The sequence below is a fragment of the Dipodomys ordii genome, unplaced genomic scaffold, assembly GCF_000151885.1.
Source record: "Dipodomys ordii isolate 6190 unplaced genomic scaffold, Dord_2.0 Scaffold7, whole genome shotgun sequence".
Taxonomy (NCBI): Eukaryota; Metazoa; Chordata; class Mammalia; order Rodentia; family Heteromyidae; genus Dipodomys; species Dipodomys ordii.
Genome location: NW_012267223.1, coordinates 4,157,030 through 4,182,584, shown reverse-complemented (window position 1 = coordinate 4,182,584; position 25,555 = coordinate 4,157,030). Strand labels below are relative to the sequence as shown.

At 49.9% G+C, this 25,555-nt stretch overlaps 2 protein-coding genes across 4 annotated transcripts in view; one reads left to right on the top strand and one right to left on the bottom strand.

Moving 5' to 3' along the window:
• The window catches only part of Nup85 (nucleoporin 85kDa), a 20,671-nt gene extending 3,569 nt beyond the window's left edge, over positions 1–17,102 (top strand). Inside the window, exons 3-19 of one of the 2 annotated variants that reach the window (XM_013038090.1) lie at positions 2,875–3,037; positions 3,721–3,791; positions 5,353–5,396; positions 7,761–7,830; positions 8,873–8,994; positions 9,915–10,049; positions 10,156–10,278; positions 10,499–10,630; positions 10,834–10,940; positions 12,212–12,295; positions 12,433–12,498; positions 12,623–12,774; positions 14,783–14,900; positions 14,982–15,082; positions 16,058–16,209; positions 16,556–16,657; positions 16,924–17,102. In XM_013038090.1, coding sequence (XP_012893544.1) covers positions 2,875–3,037; positions 3,721–3,791; positions 5,353–5,396; positions 7,761–7,830; positions 8,873–8,994; positions 9,915–10,049; positions 10,156–10,278; positions 10,499–10,630; positions 10,834–10,940; positions 12,212–12,295; positions 12,433–12,498; positions 12,623–12,774; positions 14,783–14,900; positions 14,982–15,082; positions 16,058–16,209; positions 16,556–16,657; positions 16,924–17,025 — 1,844 coding nt within the window. In that variant the 3' untranslated portion in view covers positions 17,026–17,102. The remainder of the gene's footprint in view (positions 1–2,874; positions 3,038–3,720; positions 3,792–5,352; positions 5,397–7,760; positions 7,831–8,872; positions 8,995–9,914; positions 10,050–10,155; positions 10,279–10,498; positions 10,631–10,833; positions 10,941–12,211; positions 12,296–12,432; positions 12,499–12,622; positions 12,775–14,782; positions 14,901–14,981; positions 15,083–16,057; positions 16,210–16,555; positions 16,658–16,923) is intronic. The other variant, XM_013038091.1, reaches the window with a different exon arrangement.
• A 437-nt stretch (positions 17,103–17,539) lies between these two features.
• Gga3 (golgi-associated, gamma adaptin ear containing, ARF binding protein 3) overlaps positions 17,540–25,555 on the bottom strand; it is a 15,253-nt gene continuing 7,237 nt past the window's right edge. Inside the window, exons 2-17 of one of the 2 annotated variants that reach the window (XM_013038024.1) lie at positions 25,362–25,446; positions 25,209–25,284; positions 24,344–24,442; positions 23,731–23,854; positions 23,356–23,459; positions 23,125–23,205; positions 22,672–22,809; positions 22,136–22,217; positions 21,916–22,032; positions 21,371–21,613; positions 20,982–21,052; positions 20,449–20,768; positions 20,042–20,265; positions 19,586–19,755; positions 19,297–19,407; positions 17,540–18,112 (exon numbers count right to left, since the gene is read on the bottom strand). In XM_013038024.1, coding sequence (XP_012893478.1) covers positions 17,807–18,112; positions 19,297–19,407; positions 19,586–19,755; positions 20,042–20,265; positions 20,449–20,768; positions 20,982–21,052; positions 21,371–21,613; positions 21,916–22,032; positions 22,136–22,217; positions 22,672–22,809; positions 23,125–23,205; positions 23,356–23,459; positions 23,731–23,854; positions 24,344–24,442; positions 25,209–25,284; positions 25,362–25,446 — 2,351 coding nt within the window. In that variant the 3' untranslated portion in view covers positions 17,540–17,806. Of the gene's footprint in view, positions 19,134–19,296; positions 19,408–19,585; positions 19,756–20,041; positions 20,266–20,448; positions 20,769–20,981; positions 21,053–21,370; positions 21,614–21,915; positions 22,033–22,135; positions 22,218–22,671; positions 22,810–23,124; positions 23,206–23,355; positions 23,460–23,730; positions 23,855–24,343; positions 24,443–25,208; positions 25,285–25,361; positions 25,447–25,555 lie in introns of both variants that reach the window. The other variant, XM_013038025.1, reaches the window with a different exon arrangement.

Below are 25,555 nucleotides of genomic sequence, written 5' to 3'. Positions count from 1 at the left end.
TGGTTTATTGGAGATAGGAGTCTCACGGTCTCTCTTGCCTGGGCTGGCTTTGAACCGTGATCCTCAGATCTCAGCCTCCTGAGTAGCTAGGATTAAAGGCATGAGCCACTGGTGCCGGGCTAAAATTATAATTTTTAAAATGTGTCTCACCATGTAAAATTTTCTTGTGGGCTTCCCTGTGGGAAATTCTACCAAAGGAACACTAGTTCCTTAAAGTTTACTGATTCAAGCCCTGCTTTATTCCTTTGCTTCAAGAACAGATCTCAGTAATATTTGTAGTTGAAACCTGTCTCCATTTCTTCCTAGGTCTCCATTTTGTCTGCAATGGAACTTATTTGGAATCTGTGTGAGATTCTTTTTATTGAAGTAGCTCCAGGTGAGTCTAGTGTAGCCCCAGGTAACCCCCAAGTAATTCTGTCACAATATCAAAGAAAGACCCTGTCATCTTTTTCCATTTTTGACTTTGGTACATTTTTAGGAAGATTTTGCTACTATGATGCAGTGCTTCCCATGCGGTGCTTCCCCCCTCCCCCCCCCCGGTCTGTCGGAGCCAGAACTCTGAGCCTGGGTTCTGTCCCTGAGTTCTTCAACTCAAGGCTAGTGCTTTATCACTTCCAGCTTTTTCTGCTTATGTGGTGCTGAGGAATGGAACCCAGGGCCTCGTGCATGCAAGTCAAGCACTCTACCACTGAGCCAAACAATCCCAGGAACAGTGTCCAGGCCCTGAATTCAAGCCCCAGATCAGCAAAAACAAACATTAAAAAAAATTATAAGGAAAAAAAACCCATTTTGTTATGTTCCTTCTCTAGTAGATTTGAGGGGATGGATACATAGACATTCGGCATTGCTCATGTATCCCTAGACAATATCAGTTCTTACATGGTCATTACTTATATAGCCAGTATATATTCATAAACATTGTAGCTGTGGATGGGAGTGTGAGAGTGGGGTGAGGTCTGAGTCCGCATTCAGTCCTTTCTAGGATTCAATGAAAGAGGTGGTTGCCTGACACGGAGGGAGGGAGGATTCAGTAAGTGTCCTATCTGCATTATCCAGAATCACGTGTTCCACTTGAATGATACAACCCCCTCCTACATCTTGTCTTCCTTAACACACTCTGTCTGGTTTTTTTTTTTCTTTTTTTTTTTTTGCCGGTTGTGGGCCTGAACTCTGGGCCTGGGCACTGTCCCTCAGCTCTTCAGCTCAAGGTTAGCCCTGTACCACTTGAGCCACAGCGCCACTTCTGGCTTTTTCTGCTTATGTGGTATTGAAGAATTGAACCTAGAGCCTAATATGTGCTAGGCAAACACTACCATTAGGCCACCTTCCCAGTACTACTTTGTAACGTTTTTATTTTTGAAACTTTAGGTGTTTTAGAACTACACAGCTTTATGTAATTATCACTTGCAAGATGTTGAGTCCTGGGAAAAAAAAACTGACAAGTCTTCTTGGTATTAAAACAATTTGCTTTTTAAATCTTTTTTAAATATCAGACTGGGGACAGGTGTCAGTGGCTTATACCTGTAGTCCTAACTGCTCAGGAGTCCGAGATCTAAGGATTGAGGTTTCCAGCCAGCCCGGGCAGACAAATTCAAGAGACTCTTTGTGTCCAGTTAACTACCAAAAAGCCAGAAGTAGACTTGTGGCTCACGTGGTATAGTGTTACCCTGGCCGGGGCTTAGAGGTTCTCTGGAGGCAGAACTGTGCAGGAGGCAGGACAGGACCAGACTCCCGGCTCATCCTGTACAGACTAAGCACTAGAACTGTAGTTCTGCTTCCTGCTTTTTTGGTGATTAGTTGGAGATAGTCTCCTGGAATTTCCTGCCTGCGCTGACTTTGAATTGTGATCCTCAAGTCTTGGCTTCCTGATTATGTAGGGTTATAGGCTTGAGCCACTGGTATTCCAGTCTTCCTTCCTCCCCGCCCCCCTTAAGTTCTTTCTTTCTTTTTTTTTTTTTGGTCCGGTCGTGGGGTCTGAACTCTGGGCATGGGCACTGTCCCTCAGCTCTTCAGCTCAAGGCTAGTGCTCTACCACTTGAGCCACAGCGCCACTTCGGGCTTTTTTCTTTTTTGCTTCTTCAATGCCAGTCATTAAACTGAGCCCTGAGAGTGCTAGATGCAGTCCCTTATTGTAAAACTTTGCAGATCCTGTCACCTTTTTTTTTTGGAGACTGGTTGTGGGGTCTGAACTCTGGGCCTGGGCGCTGTCCCTCAGCTCTTCAGCTCAAGGCTAGCGCTCTACCACTTGAGCCACAGCACCACTTGCGGCTTTTTTCTTTTTGCTTATGTGGTGCTGAGGAATCGAACCTAGGGCCTCAGGTATGCAAGGCAAGCGTTCTACCAATGAGCCACCTTCTCAGCCCCTGCTCTGATTTCATTTATAAAAACTAATGTTTTAGTCAGGCTTGGTGGCAGATGCTTATAATCCTAGCACTTAGGAGGAAGGAATATCCAGAGATGAAGGCAAACGTAGAATTTAATACCTCTGAGGGCTTGCATAGTGAGTTCCAGATTGGTCTAGGTTATCTACCAAAACCCTGTGTCAGCCAAGGGTTGGAGCTGCAGCTCAGTGGTAGAGTGTTTTCCCAACATTCACAAGGCTCTGGGTTTGATTTGTACTACCACTAAAACAGAAAGAGCTGGCTTGCTAATGCTTTTGTTGTCTTATTTTTTCTTTCTTTTGGTCTTTCACAGCTTTTTTTTTTCCTCCAGAGCTAAGGACCAAACTCGGGGCCTTGTACTCGCCAGGCAGGCGCTCTTCCACTGAGCTAAATCCCCAGCCCCTTGCTAATGCTTTTATAATTAAATAGGTTTAAAGTTGAGAATGGCTTCTCTTTTTGGGGTAATTTTCTTTATTTTTCTTCTTTGTTTCAGAAAAATCAGAAACAGTGCCAAACTGCCCCTATATCCATATTGTTCGGAAAGATGTAGATGTTTACTCTCAAATTTTGAGAAAACTCTTCAATGAATCACATGGAATCTTTGTGGGACTCCAGAGAATTGAAGAAGAATTGACTGGAAAATCTAGGAAAGCTCAGTAAGTAGGCTATTGAAAAATGCTGACGTCCAAAACAATTATGAAAAGCTCAATGAAAGGCATGCTTTATTGTTTACTTTATTGTTACTACATTTTATTTTGGCCAGTCCTGAGGTTGAACTTAGTGCTTGGGCTCTGTCCTTGAGCCTCTCTGCACTCAAGACTAGCACTCTACCATTTGAGCCACAGCACCACTTCTGGCTTTTTCTGTTTATATGGTACTGAGGAATTGAACCCAGGGTTTTATGCATGCTAGGCAAGCACTCTACCAGTAAGCCACATTCTTAGCCCAACTTTTGGCTTTTTCTGAGTAGTTTATTGGAGATAAGTCTCTCACAGACTTTCCTGCCCAGGCTGGCTTCAAACCACAATCCTCAGAGCTCAGCCTCCTGAGTAGTTAGGATTAAAGGTGTGAGCCACCAATACCAGCCTTCATTTTCTAAATTTAGTAGCTACTAGTAGATTTCATCAACAAGTAACATCAGCAGAGACTCAGGAGTGGTTTATCCCATCGTTTGTATTACGTTTCATTTTTTGTTTTTGGGTGATTTCAGCTCCGCAATGCGCCACTTCAAGTTGACTTCCATCTCTCTTTTCAGCAAATTCCTATCTTTTTTGAGTGCTTTCTTTCTGGAACCACAGAATGTTCTGGACTCATCTTGTCTGTCATTTCAATTTTATAGATTGGTTCGTGTGAGTAAAAACTACCGATCAGTCATTAGAGCATGTATGGAAGAAATGCACCAGGTTGCAAGTAAGGCTTTTGTGTGTGTACTTGATGCTACTTGAAGTATTTATCTGATTATAAATACTGTGAAGTAAAAATCTTGACATTCCAATCCCAAATTCTTGGTTTCTAATTGTAACACAATCCTTTTTTTTTTTTTTTTGACGGGGGAGGTCAGTCTTGGGCTTGAACTCCTATGTTCCAAGTTTAATATATTCAGTTGCTTTACTGATTGAAATGTTTGAAGCTAAAGGCCCAAATTAAGGTTGTGAAAATTACTTTTCCAGTTCTTTAACATTGGCAATTTAAGGCCATTATAACCATGAGCCACATAGTTCCCTATTGTTTGATAGTGTCTTCTGTAACATGATTTCTTTGCTAGAGGCATTAATTAATTAATTTTTTTTATGCCAGTACTGGGGCTTCAACTGAGACCTGGGTTGTTGCTGTTCCTTAGCTTTTTTTTTTTTTGGGTCCATTCGTGGGGCCTGAACTCTGGGCCTGGGTACTGTCCCTCAGCTCTTCAGCTCAAGGCTAGCACTCTACCCCTTGAGCCACTGCGCCACTTCCAGCTTTTTTCTTTTTGCTTATGTGGTGTTGAGGAATCAAACCCAGGGCCTCAGGCATGCAAGGCAAGCACTCTACCACTGAGCCACCTTCCCAGCCCTTCCCTAGGTTTTTCAAAGATAGTGCTCTTACCACTTGAGCCATAGTTCTGCTTCTGGTTTTTTGGCAGTTAAGTTGGAATCTCACCACTTTCCTGTGTTGGCTTTGAACCAGGATTCCCAAATCTCAGACTCTTGAGTAACTAAGATTTAAGTGTTAGTCATCAGTGCTTGGCAGTTGAGAGCCTTGATTTGTCATTGCTTTACATCAAATGAATATGAACCACTAAAGCACAGCATTCACTTCTATAATCGTAGCTACTTGGGAGGTGAGATTGGAGAGTGGCAGGTTGAGGCTGGCCTTGGCAAAACTTTTGAAAAGTTTCATCCAAAACAAAGCTGTGTGTGTTGGCAATTGTCTGCATCCCTGTTACTCAGAAACTATACAAAGGAGTATTGTGGTCTGTGTTATCTTGAGTCAAAATTGAAACCCTGGCCGGGTGCTGGTGGCTCACGACTGTAATCCTAGCTACTCAGGAGGCTGAGATCTCAGGATCGTGGTTCAAAGCCAGCCCGGGCAGGAGAGACCGTGAGACTCCTATCTCCAATAAACCACCAGAAAACCGGAAGTGGCGCTGTAGCTCAAGTGGTAGAGTGCTCGCCTTGAGCTGAAGAGCTGAGGGACAGCGCCCAGGCCCAGAGTTCAAGCCCCACAACCGACAAAAAAAAAAGTGAAACCCTGTTTGGGCAAAAAAACCCAAAAGCAAACCAAAACAAACAAAAAAAAATGGGCTGAGACATAGCTTAAGTGGTAAAAGCACCTGCTTCCAAGCACTAGGCCCTGAGCTCAGACCACAGTATGGCAAAAACAAAAGAAAACTTGGACTGAAAGCAGAAAGACAAACCTCAGAGCTGTGTATATGAAGCTGTAATGAAACTAAACATTTCATTTCCATTCACTTACATGTTTTGTGTTTTGCTAGTTGCTGCTAAAGATCCAGCCAGTGGCCACCGGTATAGCAGTCAGGTAAAGGAAACTGCCCTTGAAATGAAGAGGAAGTAATGAGTGTCCTGTTTCTGTTCAATAAAGCATTGGTTTTCCCTTGTGAGTTAGAATGATGTCTGCATGCAGAGTTGGTAAAGGAAGAGCTGTATATTCTTCAAAGCAGAGTCCAGGTTTAATTTAGTGTTTTTTTTTTTTTTTTTTGTCAGTTGTGGGGCTTGAACTCTGGGCCTAGGCGCTGTCCCTCAGCTCTTCAGCTCAAGGCGAGCACTCTGCCACTTAAGCCTCAGCACCACTTCCAGTTTTCTGGTGGTTTATTAGAGATAAGAGTGTCATGGACCTTCCTTCCTGGGCTAGCTTTGATTTGTTTTTTTTTTTTTTTTGAATCTGGTCATGGGGCCTGAATGCTGGGTCTGGGCGCTGCCCCTCAGCTCTTCAGCTCAAGGCTAGCGCTCTACCACTTGAGCCATAGCACCACTTCTGGCTTTTTTCTTTTTGCTTATGTGGTGCTGAGGAATCGAACCCAGGATCTCAGGCGTGTAAGGCAAGCCCTCTACCACTGAGCCACCTTCCCAGTCCTTGGGCTAGCTTTGAACTGTGATTGTTAGATCTCTGCCTCCTGCATAGTTAGGATTACAGGTGTGAACTGGCTTATTACTAATTAATTAATTAATTAATTTTGGGGGTCAATCCTGGGGCCTGAACTCTGGGCCTGCGCACTGTCCCTCCAGCTCTTCAGCTCAAGGCTAGTACTCTACCACTTGAGCCACAGCACCACTTCCAGCTTTTTCTGTTTATGTGGTGCTGAGGAGTCAAACTCAGCGCCTCATGCATGTGAGGCAAGCGCTCTACCATTGAGCCACCTTTCCAGCCCTAATTTTTTATTTTTTGCTGGGCACTATCCCTGAGCTTCTTTTGCTCAAGGCTAGCACTCTACCGCTTGAGCCAGAGTGCTACTTCCGGCTTTTCTGTGTATGTGGTTCTGAGGAACTGAACCCAGGGCTTCATGCATGCTAAGCAAGCACTCTCTCACTAAGCCACACTCCCAACCCCTCAGGAGTGTTTTGAATGGCCATTTATTAATGGCCATTTGTCCTCAGGTAGTCACAATTTAGGGTTTGCAAACCCAGAGTAGTAATCTTCAAGTCACAACCCAGTGGGAAGCCACTTGAGGGTGGAGTTTTTCATCTAAAGAATGAGTATAAAATTACCTCTTTTTGGCCGGGCGCTGGTGGCTCATGCCTGTAATCCTAGCTACTCAGGAGGCTGAGATCTGAGGATCTCGGTTCAAAGCCAGCCCGGGAAGGAAAGACCGTGAGACTCCTATCTCCGATAAACCACCAGAAAACCGGAAGTGGCGCTGTAGCTCAAGTGGTAGAGCGCTGGCCTTGAGCTGAAGAGCTGAGGGACAGCGCCTAGGCCCAGAGTTCAAGCCCCACGACCGACCAAAAAAAAAATTACCTCTTTTTGTTGTTAGTACCCAAGGAGTTCAAGCCCAGGACTGAATAACAACAACTTGACTTGGGCACTGTCCCTGAGATTTTTTTCACTCGAAGCTAGTACTCTACTACTTTTTTTTTTTTTTTTCCGGTCGTGGGGCCTGAACTGTGGGCCTGAGTGCTGTCCCTCAGCTCTTCAGCTCAAGGCTAGCACTCTAACACTTGAGCCACAGCGCCACTTCTGGCTTTTTTTCTTTTTGCGTATGTGGTGCTGGGGAATCGAACCCAGGGCCTCATGCATACAAGGCAAGAGCTCTACCACTGAGCCACCTTCCCAGCCCAGTACTCTACTACTTTGAGCCACAGTGTGGTTAGTTAAAGAGTCTTATGGACTTTCCTGCCTAGGCTGGCTTTGAACCAGGATCCTCAGATTGCAGCCTCCTTAGTGGCTAGGATTATAGCTCTGAGGCACTGATGACTGGCTAAAATTAGAATTTTTTTTTCTTTTTTTTCTTTTTTCTTTTTTTTTTTTGGGTCCGGTCGTGGGGCCCGAACTCTGGGCTTGGGCGCTGTCCCTCAGCTCTTCAGCTCAAGGCCAGCGCTCTACCACTTGAGCTACAGCGCCACTTCCGGTTTTTTCTGGTGGTTTATTGGAGATAGGAGTCTCACGGTCTCTCTTGCCTGGGCTGGCTTTGAACCGTGATCCTCAGATCTCAGCCTCCTGAGTAGCTAGGATTAAAGGCATGAGCCACTGGTGCCGGGCTAAAATTATAATTTTTAAAATGTGTCTCACCATGTAAAATTTTCTTGTGGGCTTCCCTGTGGGAAATTCTACCAAAGGAACACTAGTTCCTTAAAGTTTACTGATTCAAGCCCTGCTTTATTCCTTTGCTTCAAGAACAGATCTCAGTAATATTTGTAGTTGAAACCTGTCTCCATTTCTTCCTAGGTCTCCATTTTGTCTGCAATGGAACTTATTTGGAATCTGTGTGAGATTCTTTTTATTGAAGTAGCTCCAGGTGAGTCTAGTGTAGCCCCAGGTAACCCCCAAGTAATTCTGTCACAATATCAAAGAAAGACCCTGTCATCTTTTTCCATTTTTGACTTTGGTACATTTTTAGGAAGATTTTGCTACTATGATGCAGTGCTTCCCATGCGGTGCTTCCCCCCTCCCCCCCCCCGGTCTGTCGGAGCCAGAACTCTGAGCCTGGGTTCTGTCCCTGAGTTCTTCAACTCAAGGCTAGTGCTTTATCACTTCCAGCTTTTTCTGCTTATGTGGTGCTGAGGAATGGAACCCAGGGCCTCGTGCATGCAAGTCAAGCACTCTACCACTGAGCCAAACAATCCCAGGAACAGTGTCCAGGCCCTGAATTCAAGCCCCAGATCAGCAAAAACAAACATTAAAAAAAATTATAAGGAAAAAAAACCCATTTTGTTATGTTCCTTCTCTAGTAGATTTGAGGGGATGGATACATAGACATTCGGCATTGCTCATGTATCCCTAGACAATATCAGTTCTTACATGGTCATTACTTATATAGCCAGTATATATTCATAAACATTGTAGCTGTGGATGGGAGTGTGAGAGTGGGGTGAGGTCTGAGTCCGCATTCAGTCCTTTCTAGGATTCAATGAAAGAGGTGGTTGCCTGACACGGAGGGAGGGAGGATTCAGTAAGTGTCCTATCTGCATTATCCAGAATCACGTGTTCCACTTGAATGATACAACCCCCTCCTACATCTTGTCTTCCTTAACACACTCTGTCTGGTTTTTTTTTTTCTTTTTTTTTTTTTGCCGGTTGTGGGCCTGAACTCTGGGCCTGGGCACTGTCCCTCAGCTCTTCAGCTCAAGGTTAGCCCTGTACCACTTGAGCCACAGCGCCACTTCTGGCTTTTTCTGCTTATGTGGTGCTGAAGAATTGAGCCCAGGGCCTCATGCATGCCAGGCAAGCACTCTACCACTGAGCCACCTTCCCAACCCAACAAACTCTGTAACTTGGTAAAATGGCAGCTGCCACACTTGAAGCCAAGCTATTTGTGTGTGACATAACTCTCTCTGCAGCTGGGCCTCTTCTTCTTCACCTCCTTGACTGGGTTCGACTCCATGTGTGCGAGGTCGACACGTTGTCGGCAGATGTTTTGGGCAGCGAGAATCCGAGCAAACATGAGAGCTTCTGGAACTTGGTAATAAATAGTCCTCTGCAGACTCTTCCATGCACTTTGTAGTCTGTCGTCCCAGTGCTCTGGGAACTCGGGGGGAGGTATGGAATTGGACGCCAGGCCTGCATGTCCCTCCTGGCTCTTAGAGTCCAGGATCATGGAAACGCTGGTCCAGCTCTTCCTCTCTGTTCCAAAGTAGTTGAAAACTAATCTAGCACAGAAGAAGACTGCTTTGTAGACTTTCCAATAAAAAACTTGAAATTTGAAGTAGGGCACTGGTGGCTTACATCTGTAATCTAAGCTACCCAGGAGGCTGATGAGTTCTAAGGATTGTGGTTCGAGGCCAACCTGGATAGAAAAGCCCTTGAGAGACACTTATCTCTAATAGGCTACTAACAAGTCAGAAAAACAAGCAAAAAATCTTAGGGACAGTGTCCAAGCCCTGAGTTCAAGCCCTAGGACCAGTATACACAAAAAGAAATTGGATTTGTTGTAGATAAAAGGAAGAAAAGACATGAGTATAAAATTGATGGCTAAGGGCTGGGAAGATGGCTCAGTGGTGGAGTGCTTACCTTGCATGCATGAGGCCCTGGGTTCGATTCCTCAGCACCACATAAGAAGAAAAAGCTGGAAGTGGCGCTGTGGCTGAAGTGGTAGAGCGCTAGTCTTGAGCTGAAGAGTTCAGGGGCAGCGCCCAGGCCCAGAGTTCAGGCTCCACGATCGACAATAAATAAATAAATAAAATTGATGGCTAGGGCCTAAGGGCTGGTTGCCACCTATCCTGAAACTCCAGTTAGATGAGCAGGGTCTGGATACTGAAACTGTAGTTAGATAAGCAGGGTCTGGGGGTCCTTCTGGAAGGAGGAGCAAGATGTTGCTCCTCCCAGGGGTGACTGTAAAACTCGGCCTCCCACCATTCCTCATGGTCCCTCATCTCCTTGCAGGTGACCATCTTGGTGCTGCAGGGCCGGCTGGATGAGGCCCGACAGATGCTGTCCAAAGAGGCTGACGCTAACCCCCCCTCTGCAGGCATGTGCCGCATCCTTGGGGAACTGATGAGGACAATGCCCGTTCTCAGTGTATGTGGGAGCTGCTGGTTGGCTGGGTCGTGTCATGGGAGATGAGGCACCATGACGCGGAAACATTCAGGTTTGGTGATGCCTCGCGGTATGTCTTTCCCCTTAGCCTGGCAATACCCAGACGCTGACAGAGCTGGAGCTGAAGTGGCAGCACTGGTGTGAGGAGTGTGAGCGGCACCTGCAGGATGGCACGTTCGCTGCCAATCCCCATCTAGAGTGTCTCTGCAAGGTCTGGGGAGCAGCCGGGTTGGGTCTGGTTGGGCTGCCCCCAGGAGCAGCCGGGAGGGATGGGGGGGGAGGGCCTGGCATCCTAGATAGTCGGGGGGTGGGGGGGAGCTGGCTCCTCCTGTGACAGCTGTCAGTTGATTTTCTGGGAGGGACCCCAGCCAAGCTGTGAGTCCCAGGGGAGCAGCCCCCTGCGTTCCAGAGCTCAGGGAATGGCTCTCTAGATCATGCTGGGGGATGAGGCCACCTTGCTGGAGCAGAAGGAGCTGCTGAGTAACTGGTATCACTTCCTGGTGACCCGCCTGCTCTACTCCCACCCCACGGTGAAACCCATCGACCTGCACTTCTATGCACAGGTGAGTGAACTGCATTGGTGGGGGCTGACTTCTCTGTGGGTGGTCTCCAGGAACTGAATATCCCTAGGAACACGTAGGCTCTGTCCTTCAACCTTTTTTGAAGGAACCCCTCACCACTCTCCAGGGTTCCCCATACAGCAGCCCTGCTGCCCTCTGTGTCTGCTTGCGTCCTGGGGATTGAGTGGGGCCATCACTTTCCACAGTCCAGCCTGGACATGTTTCTGGGAGGGGAGAGCAGCTCAGAGCCCTTGGACAACATTTTGATGGCAGCCTTCGAGTTTGATATCCACCAAGTGATCAAGGAGTGCAGGTAGGACCCCTCCCTCGAACTGTTGTAACCACTCACGGTCTCAGGTATGACACAACAATGTGCGATCACTAACACCACCGATTGTTGCCTTCCTCCTGAAGATCTGCCTTAGTCCATTTTGTGCTGTATAACTGAATAGCTGAGACTGGTTAAGTTATATAGAAGAGAAATTATGTTCTCACAGTCTGGATGTTAGGAAGTGTAAGATCAATGGCTATAGCTGGGTACTGGTGGCTCACACCTGTAATCCTAGCTACTCAGGAGCCTGAAATCTGAGGATCGCGGTTCAGTCAGCCCAGATAGGAAAGTCTATGAGACTCTTATCTCCAATTAACCACTAGAAGTGGAGTTGTGACTCAAAATAGTAGAGCACTAGCTTTGAGCAAAAGAGCTCAGGGATAGCACCCAGGCCCTGAGTTCAAGCACCATAACTAGCCAAAAAAGTTAATGGCTGAGTTAGGTGCTGGTAGTGCACACCTATAATCTTAATTACTCAGGAGGCTAAAATCTAGAGGACCACAATTTTAAACTTAACTGCATGCGTTATCTTGAAACGGATTTCAGACTTCTGCTAGCTAGGATTGTGTGAACCACTCATGCTGGGCTTTGTTTTGACTTTTTTTTTTTTTTGCCAGTCCTGGAGCTTGAACTTAGAGCCTATGCCCAGTCCCTGAGCTTCTTTAGCTCAAGGCTAGCATTCTACCATTTGAGCCACAGTGCCACTTCTGGCTTGTTCTGTGTATGTGGTACTGAGGAACCCAGGGCTTCATGCATGCTAGTCAAGCATTTTACCACTAAGCCACATTCCCAACCCAAGTGTTCTGTGAGTGTGTGTGTCTGTCTGTGTGTTTGAGAGAGAGAGAGAATATCTTAGGGCTTGAAATCAGGGCCTGGGAGCTGTCCTTGAGCTTTTTCTGCTCAATATTGGTGCTCTACCATGTGAGCCACAGCTGCACTTCTTGTTTTTTGGTGGTTAATAGAAGAACCTCAGTGTTTTTTGGTGGTTAATAGAAGAATCTCAGGAAACTTTCCTGCCTGGGCCGGCTTTGAATAGCAATTCTCAGATCTTGGCCTCCTGAGTAGCTAGGACTATAGGCATGAGCTACCAGCACCCAGACTTGCTTAGATTTTCGGACAATAGCTCTCCTAACAGCTGAGAAGTGATATCACTTCTTTTTCAAACATAGGATTTGTGGGCTTCCTATTGAAGCCCAGCTCATATGGGATTTGCTTTCTACCTGATTTCCTTGTCTTGGTGTCTGAATTTATAGCATTGCTCTGAGCAACTGGTGGTTCGTGGCTCACCTGACAGACCTGCTGGATCACTGTAAACTCCTCCAGTCACACAACCTCTAGTAAGTGAGCTAGATGCCTGGCACTGACCCTCTTCCTACCACCAACAGGGGTAGGCTGGGCCAAATGCCTGGGAGCTTGGGCTGTGGAAGGGCCAGAATGGAGCACGTCCAAAGTCTTGGTTTTGTGTTTATTGCAGCTTTGGTTCCAACATGAGAGAGTTTCTCCTGCTGGAATATGCCTCGGGACTCTTTGCTCACCACAGGTAGGGGGCCCCCGTTGCAGCTTGACTGTTTGCTGTTGTCTGCTTTCCTGATGGCCACAGAGAGATCAGTGGGGAGGAGCCCCAGGGATTGCCAACCCCTCACATCTGCCTCCATCCTCTGCAGCCTGTGGCAACTGGCAGTGGATTACTTTGACTACTGCCCTGAGCTGGGGCGAGTTTCCTTGGAGCTCCACATTGAGAGGATCCCCCTCAACACAGAGCAGAAAGCCCTCAAGGTACTTCGGATTTGTGAGCAGCGGCAGATGACTGAACAAGGTATGGTGATCATGTGCCTTGCTGGCCTCTGGGCCCTGAGCTGTGCCACTACAGTGCCAGCTTCCTCAGCCACATTCAAAGAGGCAGAGCCGTAGATGCCACGATAAAAGACCTTTTGTAGGGAGGGACAGATGATTGAGAGGTCTTTGGGGACCCTTAGAAAATGGAGAATTTTCCTTTTTATTAAGACAAGCTGAGAGCTTGTGGCTCATGCTTGTAATCCATGCTACTCAGGAAGCTGAGATCTGAGGATCACGGTTCAAAACCAGCCTGGGCAGGAAAGTCTGTGGGACTCTTTTCTCCAGTTAGCCATCAGAAAATGGCACTGTGGCTCAAACTGGTAGAATGCTAGCATTGAGCCAAAGAGCTCAGTGACAGCATCCAGGCCTGACTGACTTCAACCCTCATGACCAAAAAAAAAAAAAAGACTGGGGCTGGGAAGGTGGCTCAGTGGTAGAGTGCTTGCCTTGCATGCATGAGGTTCAATTCCTCAGCACCACATAAGCAGAAAAAGCTGGAAGTGGTGCTGTGGCTCAAGTGGTAGAGTGCTAGCCTTGAGCTGAAGAGCTGAGGGACAACATCCAGGCCCAGAGTTCAAGCCCCACAACCAACCGACCAACCAAAAAAAAAAAAAAACCAACCAGACTGACCTACTGCTCTCATGAAGTTTCCTGTCTAGTAGGTTGCTGCTGCCAGCTAAGCCTGACTCTGGAGAAGCAGAACACGAGGCACAACGCTTGTGCCTTTGCGCCCCCGTTGTAGAGGAATAAAAGCCTGCATGTCCATTACATGCTTATTATGACCATTTCTGAACAAGCCCAGGGTGTTCCTGACCCAAAGGAACTTGGATTTTCAAGCTTCTGGACACAAAACGAAGGGACTAACAAGTGGGGAGAAACTTTTTAAAAATGAATTAATTTTTATTTTTTAAACTTAAAGTAGTTGTACAAAGGGCATTCCAATTTAACATGTCCGTAAGTGTTTGGTGCTTTTTTTTTTTTTTTTTTTTGTCAGTTGTGGGGTTTGAATTTAGGGCCTGAGTTATTTTGCTCAAGGCCAGTGCTCTTACCACTTTGAGCCACAGTGCCCCAATTTTCTGGTGATGAATTGGAGATATAAGAATCTCACAGACTTTTCTGCCTAGGCTGGCTTTGAATTGTGATCCTTAGGTCTCAGCCTTCTGAATAGCTAGAATTGCAGGTGTGAGCTACCAACACTCAGTATTGGTGCTGATTTTTTTTTTTTTTTGCCAGTCCTGGGGCTTGAACTCAGAGCCTGGTGCTGTCCCTGAGTTTCTTTTTGCTCAAGGCTAGTACTCTACCACTTGAGCCACAGCACCACTTCTGGCCTTCTCTGTTTATATGGTGCTGAGGAATCAACCCCGGGGATTCATGCATGCTAGGCAAGCACTCTCACTAAGCCACATTCCCTCCCAGCCTTCGATGCTTTTTTTTTTGGTCAGTAGTGGGGTTTGAACTCAGCCTGGGCACTATGCCTGAGCTCTTCATCTCAAGGTTAGTACTTTACCACTTGAATCACAGTGCCACTTCTGGCTTTCTGGTGGTTTATTGGAGATAAGAGTCTCACACTATTTCCTGCCCTTTCTTGCCTGGGCTGTCTGAATGGTGATCCTCAGATTTCAGCCTTCTGAGTAGTTAGGATGACATGCATGAGCCACCAACACCTGGCCCATGAGACTCTTATCTCTAATTAACCACCAGAAAACTGAAAGTGGTGCTGTGACTCAAGTGGTAGAGTGTTCGCTTTGAGCTGAAAAGCTGAGGGACAGTGCCCAGGTCCAGAGTTCAAGCCCCACAACTAACAAAAAAAATAAAAAATAAATCCAGAAGTTTCCCTTTTCTGCCAACCTGTTCCTATTTTGGGTCCATGCAGAGGTTTGAGGTTGTAGTTGAGGCTATAGTAAAGGCTCTGCCTGTGCCATCAGGCTCCATCCACAATGGATTGATTCAATGGTGAAGGCCTTTCTCTGCCTCTTTTCCCTACAAAGTGCGCAGCATCTGCAAGATCTTAGCCATGAAGGCTGTTCGCAATAATCGCCTGGGCTCTGCACTCTCCTGGAGCGTCCGTGCCAAAGATGCTGCCTTTGCCACACTCGTGTCAGACAGGTAGGCGCAGCTGCATTTGGCTCTCAAGGAGTGTTTGGGAGTTTGGAAGTTGAGGTCTGATCTCTGGAATGGGCCCTGCAGGTTCCTCAAGGATTACTGTGAGCGAGGCTGCTTTTCTGACTTGGACCTCATTGACAACCTAGGGCCAGCCATGATGCTCAGTGATAGACTGACATTTCTGGGTGAGTCTTTGTTCTTTCCCAGGGCATGGGGAGATAGTTGTCATTCTAGACATAAGGGAAAAGTTTCACATATATAAGGAATAGGGATTTCCCATATATATATTTCTAGATTGGCCAGTCATTTACTTTTGCTTCATTTATTATTTTGCCTTCATCCCTTTGCTTCATTGATCATTCTTGTGTGAACAGTTTGAGAGTAAGGTGGGGTCTTGTTCCCCTTCATAAATGCGGCAGTGTGTATGTTAGTGCATAGAATAGTTAACAAAACACATGGATTCATCATTGATATTGTACATTCATCTAGTCTGCATTTTGTCAGTTATCCCAATGGTGTCCTGTGTCCAGGATCAGAATTTTAGTTGGTATTTCTCAGTGCCTCTGTCTGTGAATTTTCTTTTTTTTTTCTTGTTGGGCATGGGGCTTGAACTCTGGGCTTGAGCACTGTCCCTCAGCTTTTCAGCTCAAGGCGAGCACTCTACCACTTGAACCACAGCACCACTTCCAGTTTTCTGTTCACTTATTGGAGATAGAGTCTCATGGCCTTTCCTGCCCTGACTGGCTTTGAACCGTGATCCTTAGATCTCAACCTCCTTGGTTGTTAGGATTACAGGCGTGAGCCACTGGTGCCTGGCCACTTCCAGCTTTTTGCTGTTTAATTAGAGATAAGGCTCAGATTTGTCTGTGCAGGCTGGCTTCGGATCTGAACTCTCAGGTCTCAGCCTCCTGAGCAGCTAGGGTTATAGTATGATGGGTGCTTGGTGACTGTTACTTATTTTGAAGCTGACATTTTCTAAGATTTGGCTCCTCAGAGCCTGTGTTTTGAGCATTTTGGAGCTTGGAGATGTGTGCAAATGATCTCGCTGCTCTGTGGAGTGGCTGGAGCAGGCCCTCCACGGTTAGGGACAGGTAGCCTTTGTTGGTGTCACCTGGAGGCCAGGAATGTGCTGGTGACTTCGGGTTCCCTTCTTGTCACAGGAAAGTACCGGGAGTTCCACCGGCTGTATGGGGAGAAGCGGTTTGGTGACGCTGCTTCTCTTCTGCTCTCTCTCATGACTTCTCAAATTGCACCTCGCTCCTTCTGGATGACTCTGCTTACAGACGCCCTGCCCCTTTTGGAACAGAAACAGGTAAGGATTGAATAAGCCCACAGTTGTTTTCTCCTCTCCCCCTTGTAGTTCTGACAGCTTAGCTCTGTAGCTGATGTACATTTCTTCCAAAGTAGCTGTGGTTGCGCATGAGTATTCCTAGTTCCACATGGCAAAGCCAGTATTCATACCAGCAACGTGAATCGATGCTGTATCCATAGTAGCAGCCCAGGGCCTGACTAGAGGGCTGATGTGAGACTCAGAAGCCATTCTGTTCTGTGTGGGCTTCTTGTACAACCCAAGGGCAAGAAGACCCGTGGACCATTCTTGGACTAGCAGAGACCTTCAGGTTGGGCAGCAGCCAATCAAAGAAGCCTCTCTCTCCTAGGTGATTTTTTCAGCAGAACAGACTTATGAGCTGATGCGATGTCTGGAGGATTTGACTTCAGGGAAGCTGGAGTGTGCAGAGTTTGATGCTCATCGACTCCAGGTAACTTTTAACTTCTGGGTAGATGGTGCCGTGGTGACGATGGGGAAGTCTCCCTGTTTTGGGCTTTTACTCCTCCCCCTCCACCCTGAGAACACTACCTCCTTACAAACTCATGTTTGCTTTCTGGAACACGCTGGCTTTTGGACAGGGGATGATTGTTCAGTTCAGTGCCAGTGTCCTGGGCATACTGCTCCTGTACTGAGACTTGGTTAAGGGCATGACAAGAATGCCGCCTGCGTGCCTCATTCTGGCCCTCTGCTTTGCAGGATGACGACATAGAGACCACCAAGGTGGAGATGCTGAGACTGGCTCTTGCCCGGAACCTTGCCCGGGCAATTGTGAGAGAAGGCTCATTAGAAGGCTCCTGATGAGCTGCGGCCACGTGGCAATGTATATAGATTTTTAAAATAAATGTGCTTTTGCGAATTAAAGGCGTTTTTAATCCATCTGTTCTGAAGGTGAGGTGGTAACAATGTAATTTCTTATGTTTTGCTTTGAGGCTGGTCTTGTTATACTGGCCCAAGCCACCTTCCTGGCCTCAAGTAGCTGTGCACCCTATGCATCTGGCTTAAGGATTAGCCATACCCAGAGTTTAGAATGGTAAGTGGTATCCTGCCCGAGACGGGCACCTTAAACAAGAGCATGTGGTGATATACTTAAGCTTCTTAGGTCTTGCCTCATATCAAATCATCTGGAACACTCCATGATCTAACTTTTTGGTTATTTCCCCCCTCCCCCGCCTGCCAAAAAAAAAGTTTTAGAACCCTGTACTTGTATATAGGCAATTCCATCCAGCCCAGCCTGTCTAACTGTGTTTGGGAATTCACAGGTCACTTCCTGCCAGGGTGAATGGCCTCTTGTTTAGATTAGAAGGATTCCATGTAGGGCAAAAATGGTTTTATTTAACATGCAGCAAAACAAGGGCAGAGGAGTTGGTACATCCAGTATAGCTGTTTCCATGAAGTAGTGACCTCAACAGTAATGAGTAACGCTCATAATTGTAATGTCTAATGCTTATCATAAAGGTCCACTTCCACACAGATATTCCAGGGCTGAAGCAGCGGGTCTGGAAAGTTCTTGGATTGATTCCTTAATTAGTGAAAATGATTCCATTTTGACTTGTCCAGATGAAGCAGTGAAACCTGCTTGCTAAAGACAGGGAAGAAGAGGAGGCAGCCGCACAGAGCCACATGGGCCAGGGTGCTGTGCGAGCCCCCTTTCTCCAGAGGCAGCAGACCCCGAGCTGTCCGCTCCTCCCCAGGAGCTTGTCTGGAGCAGCCTCGGTTTGTTTCGGTGCCTCGGGGGCAGCGTGGTTGGCCTTGCGCGTGCACGCAGCTGGGTCATGCTAGCTGCGCTGAGTGCTGTGAAGCAATAGGGTCTGGTGACTTGGTTCAAGCATGGCCCCTCATCGCCTCCAGACCCAACATCTCGCTGACAGCACCCCTTCATCTGTAGCTGGGGGACAGTGCGGATTTGGGGGCAGCACACAAGGACATCCATCTAGTGCAACGTGCTTGACCCTGAGGCTTCTTCAGCCCAGCCGCACGGGTGGGAAGGGGGGCAGGGCAGGGCAGGACACCAGGTTTGGGAGTTGTCCTCTTCAGACTGAGGACAGCTGTTTACTGCATGCCAAGCAAGAGGTAGTGAGTAGGGCGGCTATCCCATGGCAGGAAATACGCTCCAGTACCTGCTTCTGAAGGGGAAACACTAGCTCGCTTCTGTTTTCCTTCCTATCCCTAGCTGAGACTCACGAGGCCAGATTCTGCTTCTGCTGGGCTGAGGTCCATGGCCTGCTGAGATGTCCATAGGACACAGCCTGTCACTCGCTAGGAACAGGCGGACCACTCACGCTGCAGCATGACAGGATGCTGTGGCACAGGAGGCGGGAGCAGTGCACCAGCCTTTCTCAGGACCGCCGGTTCGCCACCTCACGGGAGGCGGCAGCAGAGCCAGACAGCAGGGAAGCACAAGCGAGCGACTGAGGCTGCAGTGTGGTCTCAAGCCACCTGTCTTTGGGGTGTGAGGTTGGTTCTTGAGGGGGTCTGAGAACCTTCCTTTAGAACCTTGGCCTTGGGCATCAAGGAATGCCTGCAGGAGAAGGGAAACCCATCCCAGACCAGCCAGGGAAGCTCAGGGCCACTCCCCACCCCTTACAGTAAGTATATGGCTACTTCAAGTCACACAGGTAGATAGAAAACAGGTCCTTTTAGGGGCCAAGGAGGAGAGAGGATCACAGCAGTGGGCCTCTGGTCCACATCAAAGCTACAAATACTGCCATTAGGATAGTGGTTAGACCGACTGGAGCCCTCTCTGGCTCAGGGCAGCCTGCCTGCCTTCCGAGTAGAGGTCGCAGCGTCCTCTGGGGTCATAGGTTCCCCCACTGCTCCACAGGAGGAAACTGGTCCACCTCTCCCAGCTCTGTGCTCAGCTGCTCCCCCAAGGCAAAGGTCAGCCTATACCGAAGCCGCACCTTCTCCTGCGACGGAGGGCAGCAGGTGAGAGAGAGCCCAGTGCCCCCCTTGCCCCCGGTCTTCTGTGCTGGAGGTAGGTTTCTTGTCCCCACCACATCCACCCATGCTCGGCCACGGGACCTGGGGAAAGGAAAGGGACCCTGGATTCTCCCCAGCTCACTCACTCACCTTCAGTGGATTTGCCAGCAGCATGACCTGGGTGATGGCTGCAGGTGGTTGGATGGGGCTAAATGGAGAGAGTTCTGTCCCAGAGGGCGGCTGCAACTTCACTTTCATGGACTAAAGAGAAAGAAGCTCCTCTGAAGAGAGCTGGCTGGCAGATGCCAACAAGACGGACACAGACTGGGGTCTGGTTAAGGTGAATTCACAGTGCCATCTGCCAGCCACTGCAGACCCACAGCTCGCGTGGTTCAGGTGAAAGTTCTCACTCCCGGATGCCCCAGGGAGCCAGGGGTACCTTGGGCACCGCAGCCTGCAGCACGATGCTCTTGACTGGCAAGGGAGCTGTATTCAGCATGGACACCACCACCACCAGAACGTCGGGCCGGCCCGGTGGACACTCCTTGGCGAAGTGGAAGAGGATGCGGAAGCCATTTTTGTCATAGGCTGTCACAGGAAGGGCACTGCCTGTAGGAAGGTAGCATATGCACGGTAGGACAATGAGCCAGAGACATTTCTGAGCCCAGGCGGTGCCCGCCGTAGTCAAGTGGGAAAGAGAAGGGTGTGGCTCTAAGTACGGTGCTCTCTTTAGCAGTCCAGGAATGGTGAGGGCTAAGGCCACCCAGCCACAAGAAGCAGAGGCTGAGACAGCAGGCCAGGGGACCCTTAGCTATAAGGGATGCCTGCACAGGGGCACACGCTGCACACCCTGCAGCGCTCTGCCTATGACCTCCTCCCCCCCTCCAACACCTACTAGGCTTGATCGATTCCAGGGGCACATGGACACTGGCCAGGGAGAGCTCGGGCCCCTTCACAGGGCTGCCTTGGGGCTGGAAAGCTGGTGGCTGGAAGAGAGGGCTGCTGGGCCCAGCAGAGAAGGGCAGGAGAGGCCTGGCTGGGGCAGAGGTGGGGAGCCGGGGGGATGCGTTGGTCCCAGGGGGAAAGCAAGAGGAGACAGGTTTCGCCGAGCCTGAGGTCCTGGGAGGCAGGAAGGAGGACAGAAGGCAAGTTGGACAGCAGGCCAGCGACAGCTCTCAGCGACCCCGCATCCCCAGCTTCTGACCTGACTGCCCAGCATGGGTGTCCACCCCCTCAAGGCTCACTCTGGCTTGCACACCTGGCCCCGCCCTTGGCCATCCCACCTAGCGTCCCCTCCTTTACACTTTGGCCTCCTCCAGAAGCTGATCAAGGCCGTCCAGGTGGTGCAGGGTGGTGTCCCCCAGCCCTGAGCTGTGGTGCTCAGCGGCCGTGGGCTCAGTCTTTGGGGCCAAAGCTGGGGTGAGTCCGGAAGAGAACATGAAGGAGCCAGCGCTGGGGACAGGTATGCCAACAGAGACTACAGGTGCAGGGAAGGCAGGTGGCGGTGGAGCTTGGGAGGTGCTGGAGGCAGGGGCTGAGGGGGGAAGCAGAGGCCCATCTGACGGGCAGCAGGCAGAAGGCCCCAGCCTGGGTCGGAAGAAGTCCAGGTCTGACTGTTCGCCCTGTAATGGAAACAACGGGTTAGCAAAGGGCTGGGAAGGTCTGCTGCCCATGGCGGGGAGACAGCTTGCCACCCATGCAGTCCTTCCCCAGAGCTGTCCTGTCGGCCGCTGGGCTGTGCGCTGGGAGACACCATGTCTGCAGCTGGTCACGAGGAAGGAGAGGACACTTTGTTTTCTGGTACTTGAGTGATGTCACCATGATTGAGCGCCTACCTGGAACAGGTGCCACTGGCTGCTTCCAATGGAGTCCTTAGGAGGAGCTGGGGGAGCTGGGTCAGTGAGGCCTGAGAACACATGATGTTACATCAGTCCCCCTGAAGTGACCATGTGACCAGAAGTATTTGAGCGCTGGGGTGGGGAGAAAGTGGCCTTCAGGCGGCAGTGGGCGTGGGACTCCCCTTTCCTTTCTATATACAGAGGTAGGGGCCTTCTGGGGCAGGAGGAACAGAGCAAGCGGGCTGGAGTCCACAGGGAAGGCGGCCCCGGTGGCTCTGGAGATGCTGCAATTGAATGGCAAGCACACCAGACACCGCTCGGCCTTCTGACTCCACACATCCGCCCCCCCCATCCCCAACCCCGTGAGGCCACCCTTCAGGACACACCCAAGCAGAGGAGCTCCTCGTCCAGCAAGGAGAGGCCGTTGCTTGTGCTGTTGGGCCCTGGGGGGGCCTCGGCCATGCTGGAAGAACGACTGCGTGGAGGTCCCGCGGTCTGGGGGGGTGGAGGGAGGATAGGGATGCCTGAGGTGGGTGGGGCGGGTGCTGGGGCCAACACTGGGGATGAGCTGTTGGGTGTATCCAACTCAGCAAGGTCGATGAGAGTGCCGTGGCTGGACGGGTGGTTTCCTGGATGAGTCAACAGCAGGGGAATGAGAATCATCAGGAGCAGTTCTAGTGCCCCCGAAACAGGAGGCCAGAACCCTGGGCACCACAGGCAGCTCTCTTGCTTCAGGTCTAACCCAGTGGCATTTCTTCCAGGGACGCCTTGAAAAGCAAGCTAGGCAAGGCAGGCAGGAAAGTTCCCATCCTACCTCCTGGCCTTTGGGAAGCTGGTGGACCTTCAGACCCTTGGGGTCCACTTGTGGTCGGGTGGTGGGAAGGTGGGGCTGGTCTGGAGGGTCCCAGGATGGGGAACCAGAACATTTTACCTTCAGAATCAGGCATGGTTGAGGTGGTCACATCACCATTGACGATCTGCCCTTCAACGATTGTTTTGTAGGAGTTGATGACCCGGGAGAGGTTGTCACTGGCCTGCAGGATGTCCCCTGGAGCAGGAGAAAGACTCCTCATTCCTGGCTGTGACAGTTCCCACGCATACATCCAAATTCCTGGCACACCGTTGCCAACTATGCTTTCCTTTTCACTCACCTAAACTATTGTCATTGTCCTCTGTCTCGCTGGCTAGTTTAAATAATGTCCGTCTCTTGTTCTCACACCGATCATACAGCTCCTGGGAGAGACCCAGACAAAAGTCACAACGATTCAGGGATGCTGTCCAGAAAAGGGCAGGGCTCGCTAAGCGCCACAGACAGACAGGTGCTTGTCCTTCCACTGGCCGTCACCAGACCTGTCACCCAAGCCAGGAACAGGAGCTGTCAGTCAGTGGGGTAGCAGGAAGGAAGGAAGGAAGCCCCTTCCTGCCCCCCAGCTGACATGTTCCTTCAGAACTAGAGGACTGACCCAGCCACAATATCAGATGCCAGGGGAGGCCCTTCTATCCAAATTCCCCCAAGGCAGTAAGGAAAGGCCGAAAGTGGAAGTGAGCCCAGACCCTTCCACCCAGGTGCATTAGCTCATCACTCCACCTCCCCAATGCCAGCCAGACGGACGGGCTCACAGACGGCATGCATGTCCCCCAGCCGGTGTCCCGAGTGCAGAGCAGCCCGCCAGGCGGCAGCGCCTACCTTCACGAGCTCCTTGTCGGCAGGTGAGGAGTGCTCTTGGCTGTAGTGCAGCAGCACCTCATGAAGCAGCTTCACGTTGTTGCTCACCTCCTCCAGGGTGCGCATGCGCTTGGTCACCTTCTGGATCCGAGCCTCGTCCTGCCTCAGCCAACAGGGGCCAGGAGAAAGCTAGCTCACCTGGCCTATATTCCCCGCCTTACCAGGCAGGATGGTAACACAAGAACAGAGGCCAAGCCCTGGAGCTGTGCTTGGGATCACAGGCCTTTTACAGTGAGCGCCGCCCCCCCCCCCCCCCCCCGCAGCCTTAACACTCCCAGTGCTCTGACCCTCACATTCCTCCATCCTGTCCCAGATTCCAGCTCTCTTCCTCCTCACTCCAGGTGAGGGCTGGGGCAGGGGACTTCTGCACTGTGGTCCCTGCGCCTCTCCCCCAAACCCACAAGGCCCACTCACTTCCTTCACCATGGATTTGATGAGCTTATTGGCTTCTTGCAGATCATCTGGGTTTTTGCTTTTTAGCAGCTTGGCTAAGAGCTAGAAGAGAAAGGTATGAAAAGTGACAGGAAGAGTTTCCCACCTGGAGGCCTGAAACACCGGAGCTCCCAGAGACCCAAGCAAAGCCCTGTTTCCCCTGCTGCCACCACCTCTCATCCCATAGAAGCCCAGGCCTGGGATGCACTTCACCTTGGATTTCTCCTCATCATCAAACACAGGGTTTTTGGGACGAGGGGGTGGAGAGGGGATCAATGTTCTGTCCATGGGGATTGGAGGGTCAGACTGGACTATGCCTGGGAGGAGACACAAATGGCAAAGCGCATGCTCAGGGCATGATCACCTTGCTCCCTAAGCCCTGTGATGAAGACCCAGCAGAGGAGGCAGGAGACACACCAGGCTACTCACATTTCTACCACTAACACCCATTGAGCCGGGCCCTGATGACAAACACGACCCCCTTTAGGAGAAGGGGAGAAGCCTGGGGACCCCTAGCGCCTGCCCCTTCTCTTCCTTGCCCTGGCTGCCTTTAAGAGCTGCCTGGAGGGTGGAGGAAGGTGGACATACCCTGTCTCTTCAACATATGGTAGGCGTCTTTGATCTTGGCTTCTTCCGGCAGGGCCACTGTCCAGCTATAAAGCAACTCAATGACCTTGGTCTTCACTTTCTCAGACACCCTGTCTCCCAAGTACTAGGAGACAAATGAAAAACAGAATAGTAACTGCAGTTGGGAGGGAGTGTCAGGTTCTTGTCATGACCACGGAGTGCTCTTGCTAGTTAGTTCCCCAGACTGCTACAAGCCAGCAGATGTCAAGGTATGAGAGAGCAAGTTGCCTGAGGCCTAACTGCATTGTTGCCTGAAAAACCATTTCCTACAGCCCTGCCAGGACTAGAGCTCCAGCTCTAGAAACCCATGGCTGGGCGCTGGTGGCTCCCACCTGTAATCCTAGCTGCTCAGGAGGCTGAGATCTGAGGATCACAGTTTGAGGCCAGCCTGGGCAGGAAAGTTTGTAAGTCTCTTATTGCCAAAAAGCCAGAAGTGGAGGTATGGTTCAAGTGGTAGAGTGCCACATTGAGTGAAAAAGCTAAGGAACAGCACCCAGGCTCTAAGTTCAAGCCCCAATACTGGCACCAAAAAAAAAAAAAGTCCACAGAAGCAAGGAAATGGTCTTCGACTGACCTTCGGAGAGACAACTTTGATTAACTCATTCAAAAACCGGAACTTGCCCACTTCGTTATGAAACCTCCTCCCACAGTTCTTCATACACGCCTCCAGCACCTGTCGGCAACGGGGGGGGGGGGGGCGCTCTCAGTGATGCGCTGGTTCTGGCACCCAGTGCTGAGAAAATACTCCCAGGAGAAGCAGCTCAGCCTACGTGGGGTGCTTGCTGTATCCCAGAGAGGGGAGGGTAAGCCACCGCCGCTCACCTCGTCCCCTAAAATGGCACATCTCTGCAGGGGATACAGTGAGGAGGCAGAGTAAGACCCGCTGAGGCCCCACCCCGACAACCAAGTGTTGCTAAACGTTGCCAAACTGCCCCCCTGGAGAATCACTATTTCAAGATCTTGGCTCTACAACCACTGTGACAGAGGGGTGGACCAGTGCTTCTCCAGAGACTGCGTGAAGCCCAGGGCAAGGAGGGCGGCAGACGGCTGTGAGCATGGCTCTTGTCTAGTTTGGGGAGAGCCAGGAGGTGCTCAGCACCCTGTCTTACTTCTCATTTTGAACTCTCTTAGTTTGAATCAAGGCTGAGACCTGTCCTGTAAACACATCCATGGGGGCAGCCTCCCCGGTACCTGAATTCTTTTTAGCTACAGAATAAACTGTGCTTACCTCACTCTTCTTTAGAGTCAGCTGCCCCCATAACTCTAGATGTCTCTGAACCCTCAAGCTCTGGCCCAGAGGCCCAGCCCATGCACCTGAATATACATCAAGGATTTCTGGGGCACAAACTACCAGAATTACCAAGGGCCCAGTGGGTGCATGAGGAAAGGCCTGGGTGGGTGGAGACTTACTGCTTTCATCTCTAGGAGCAAAGACCTACCGTGAGGGCCTGCAATGCCTCCCATTCCTGTGGAGACTGGATCTTGTGGGCCAACAGTCGGACAGCGATCTGGGGCCTGGTGGATAATAAACCACAATCAATACATCCCCTTGGACCATGTGGCCACTTTTTGGCTGTCTCCAGTAGACTCACCCTTCAAGCTCTTTGTTGATTTGATCACAGAAGCCAATTATGTATTCCCAGTCTTCCTGGCGGTTAGAAGGATTGGTGGCTTTATCTTGGGACAGAACAAAGAAGAGGATGCTGTTATTAGGAGCAATGAGAGCCGGGCGCTGGTGGCTCACGCCTGTAATCCTAGCTACTCAGGAGGCTGAGATCTGAGGATC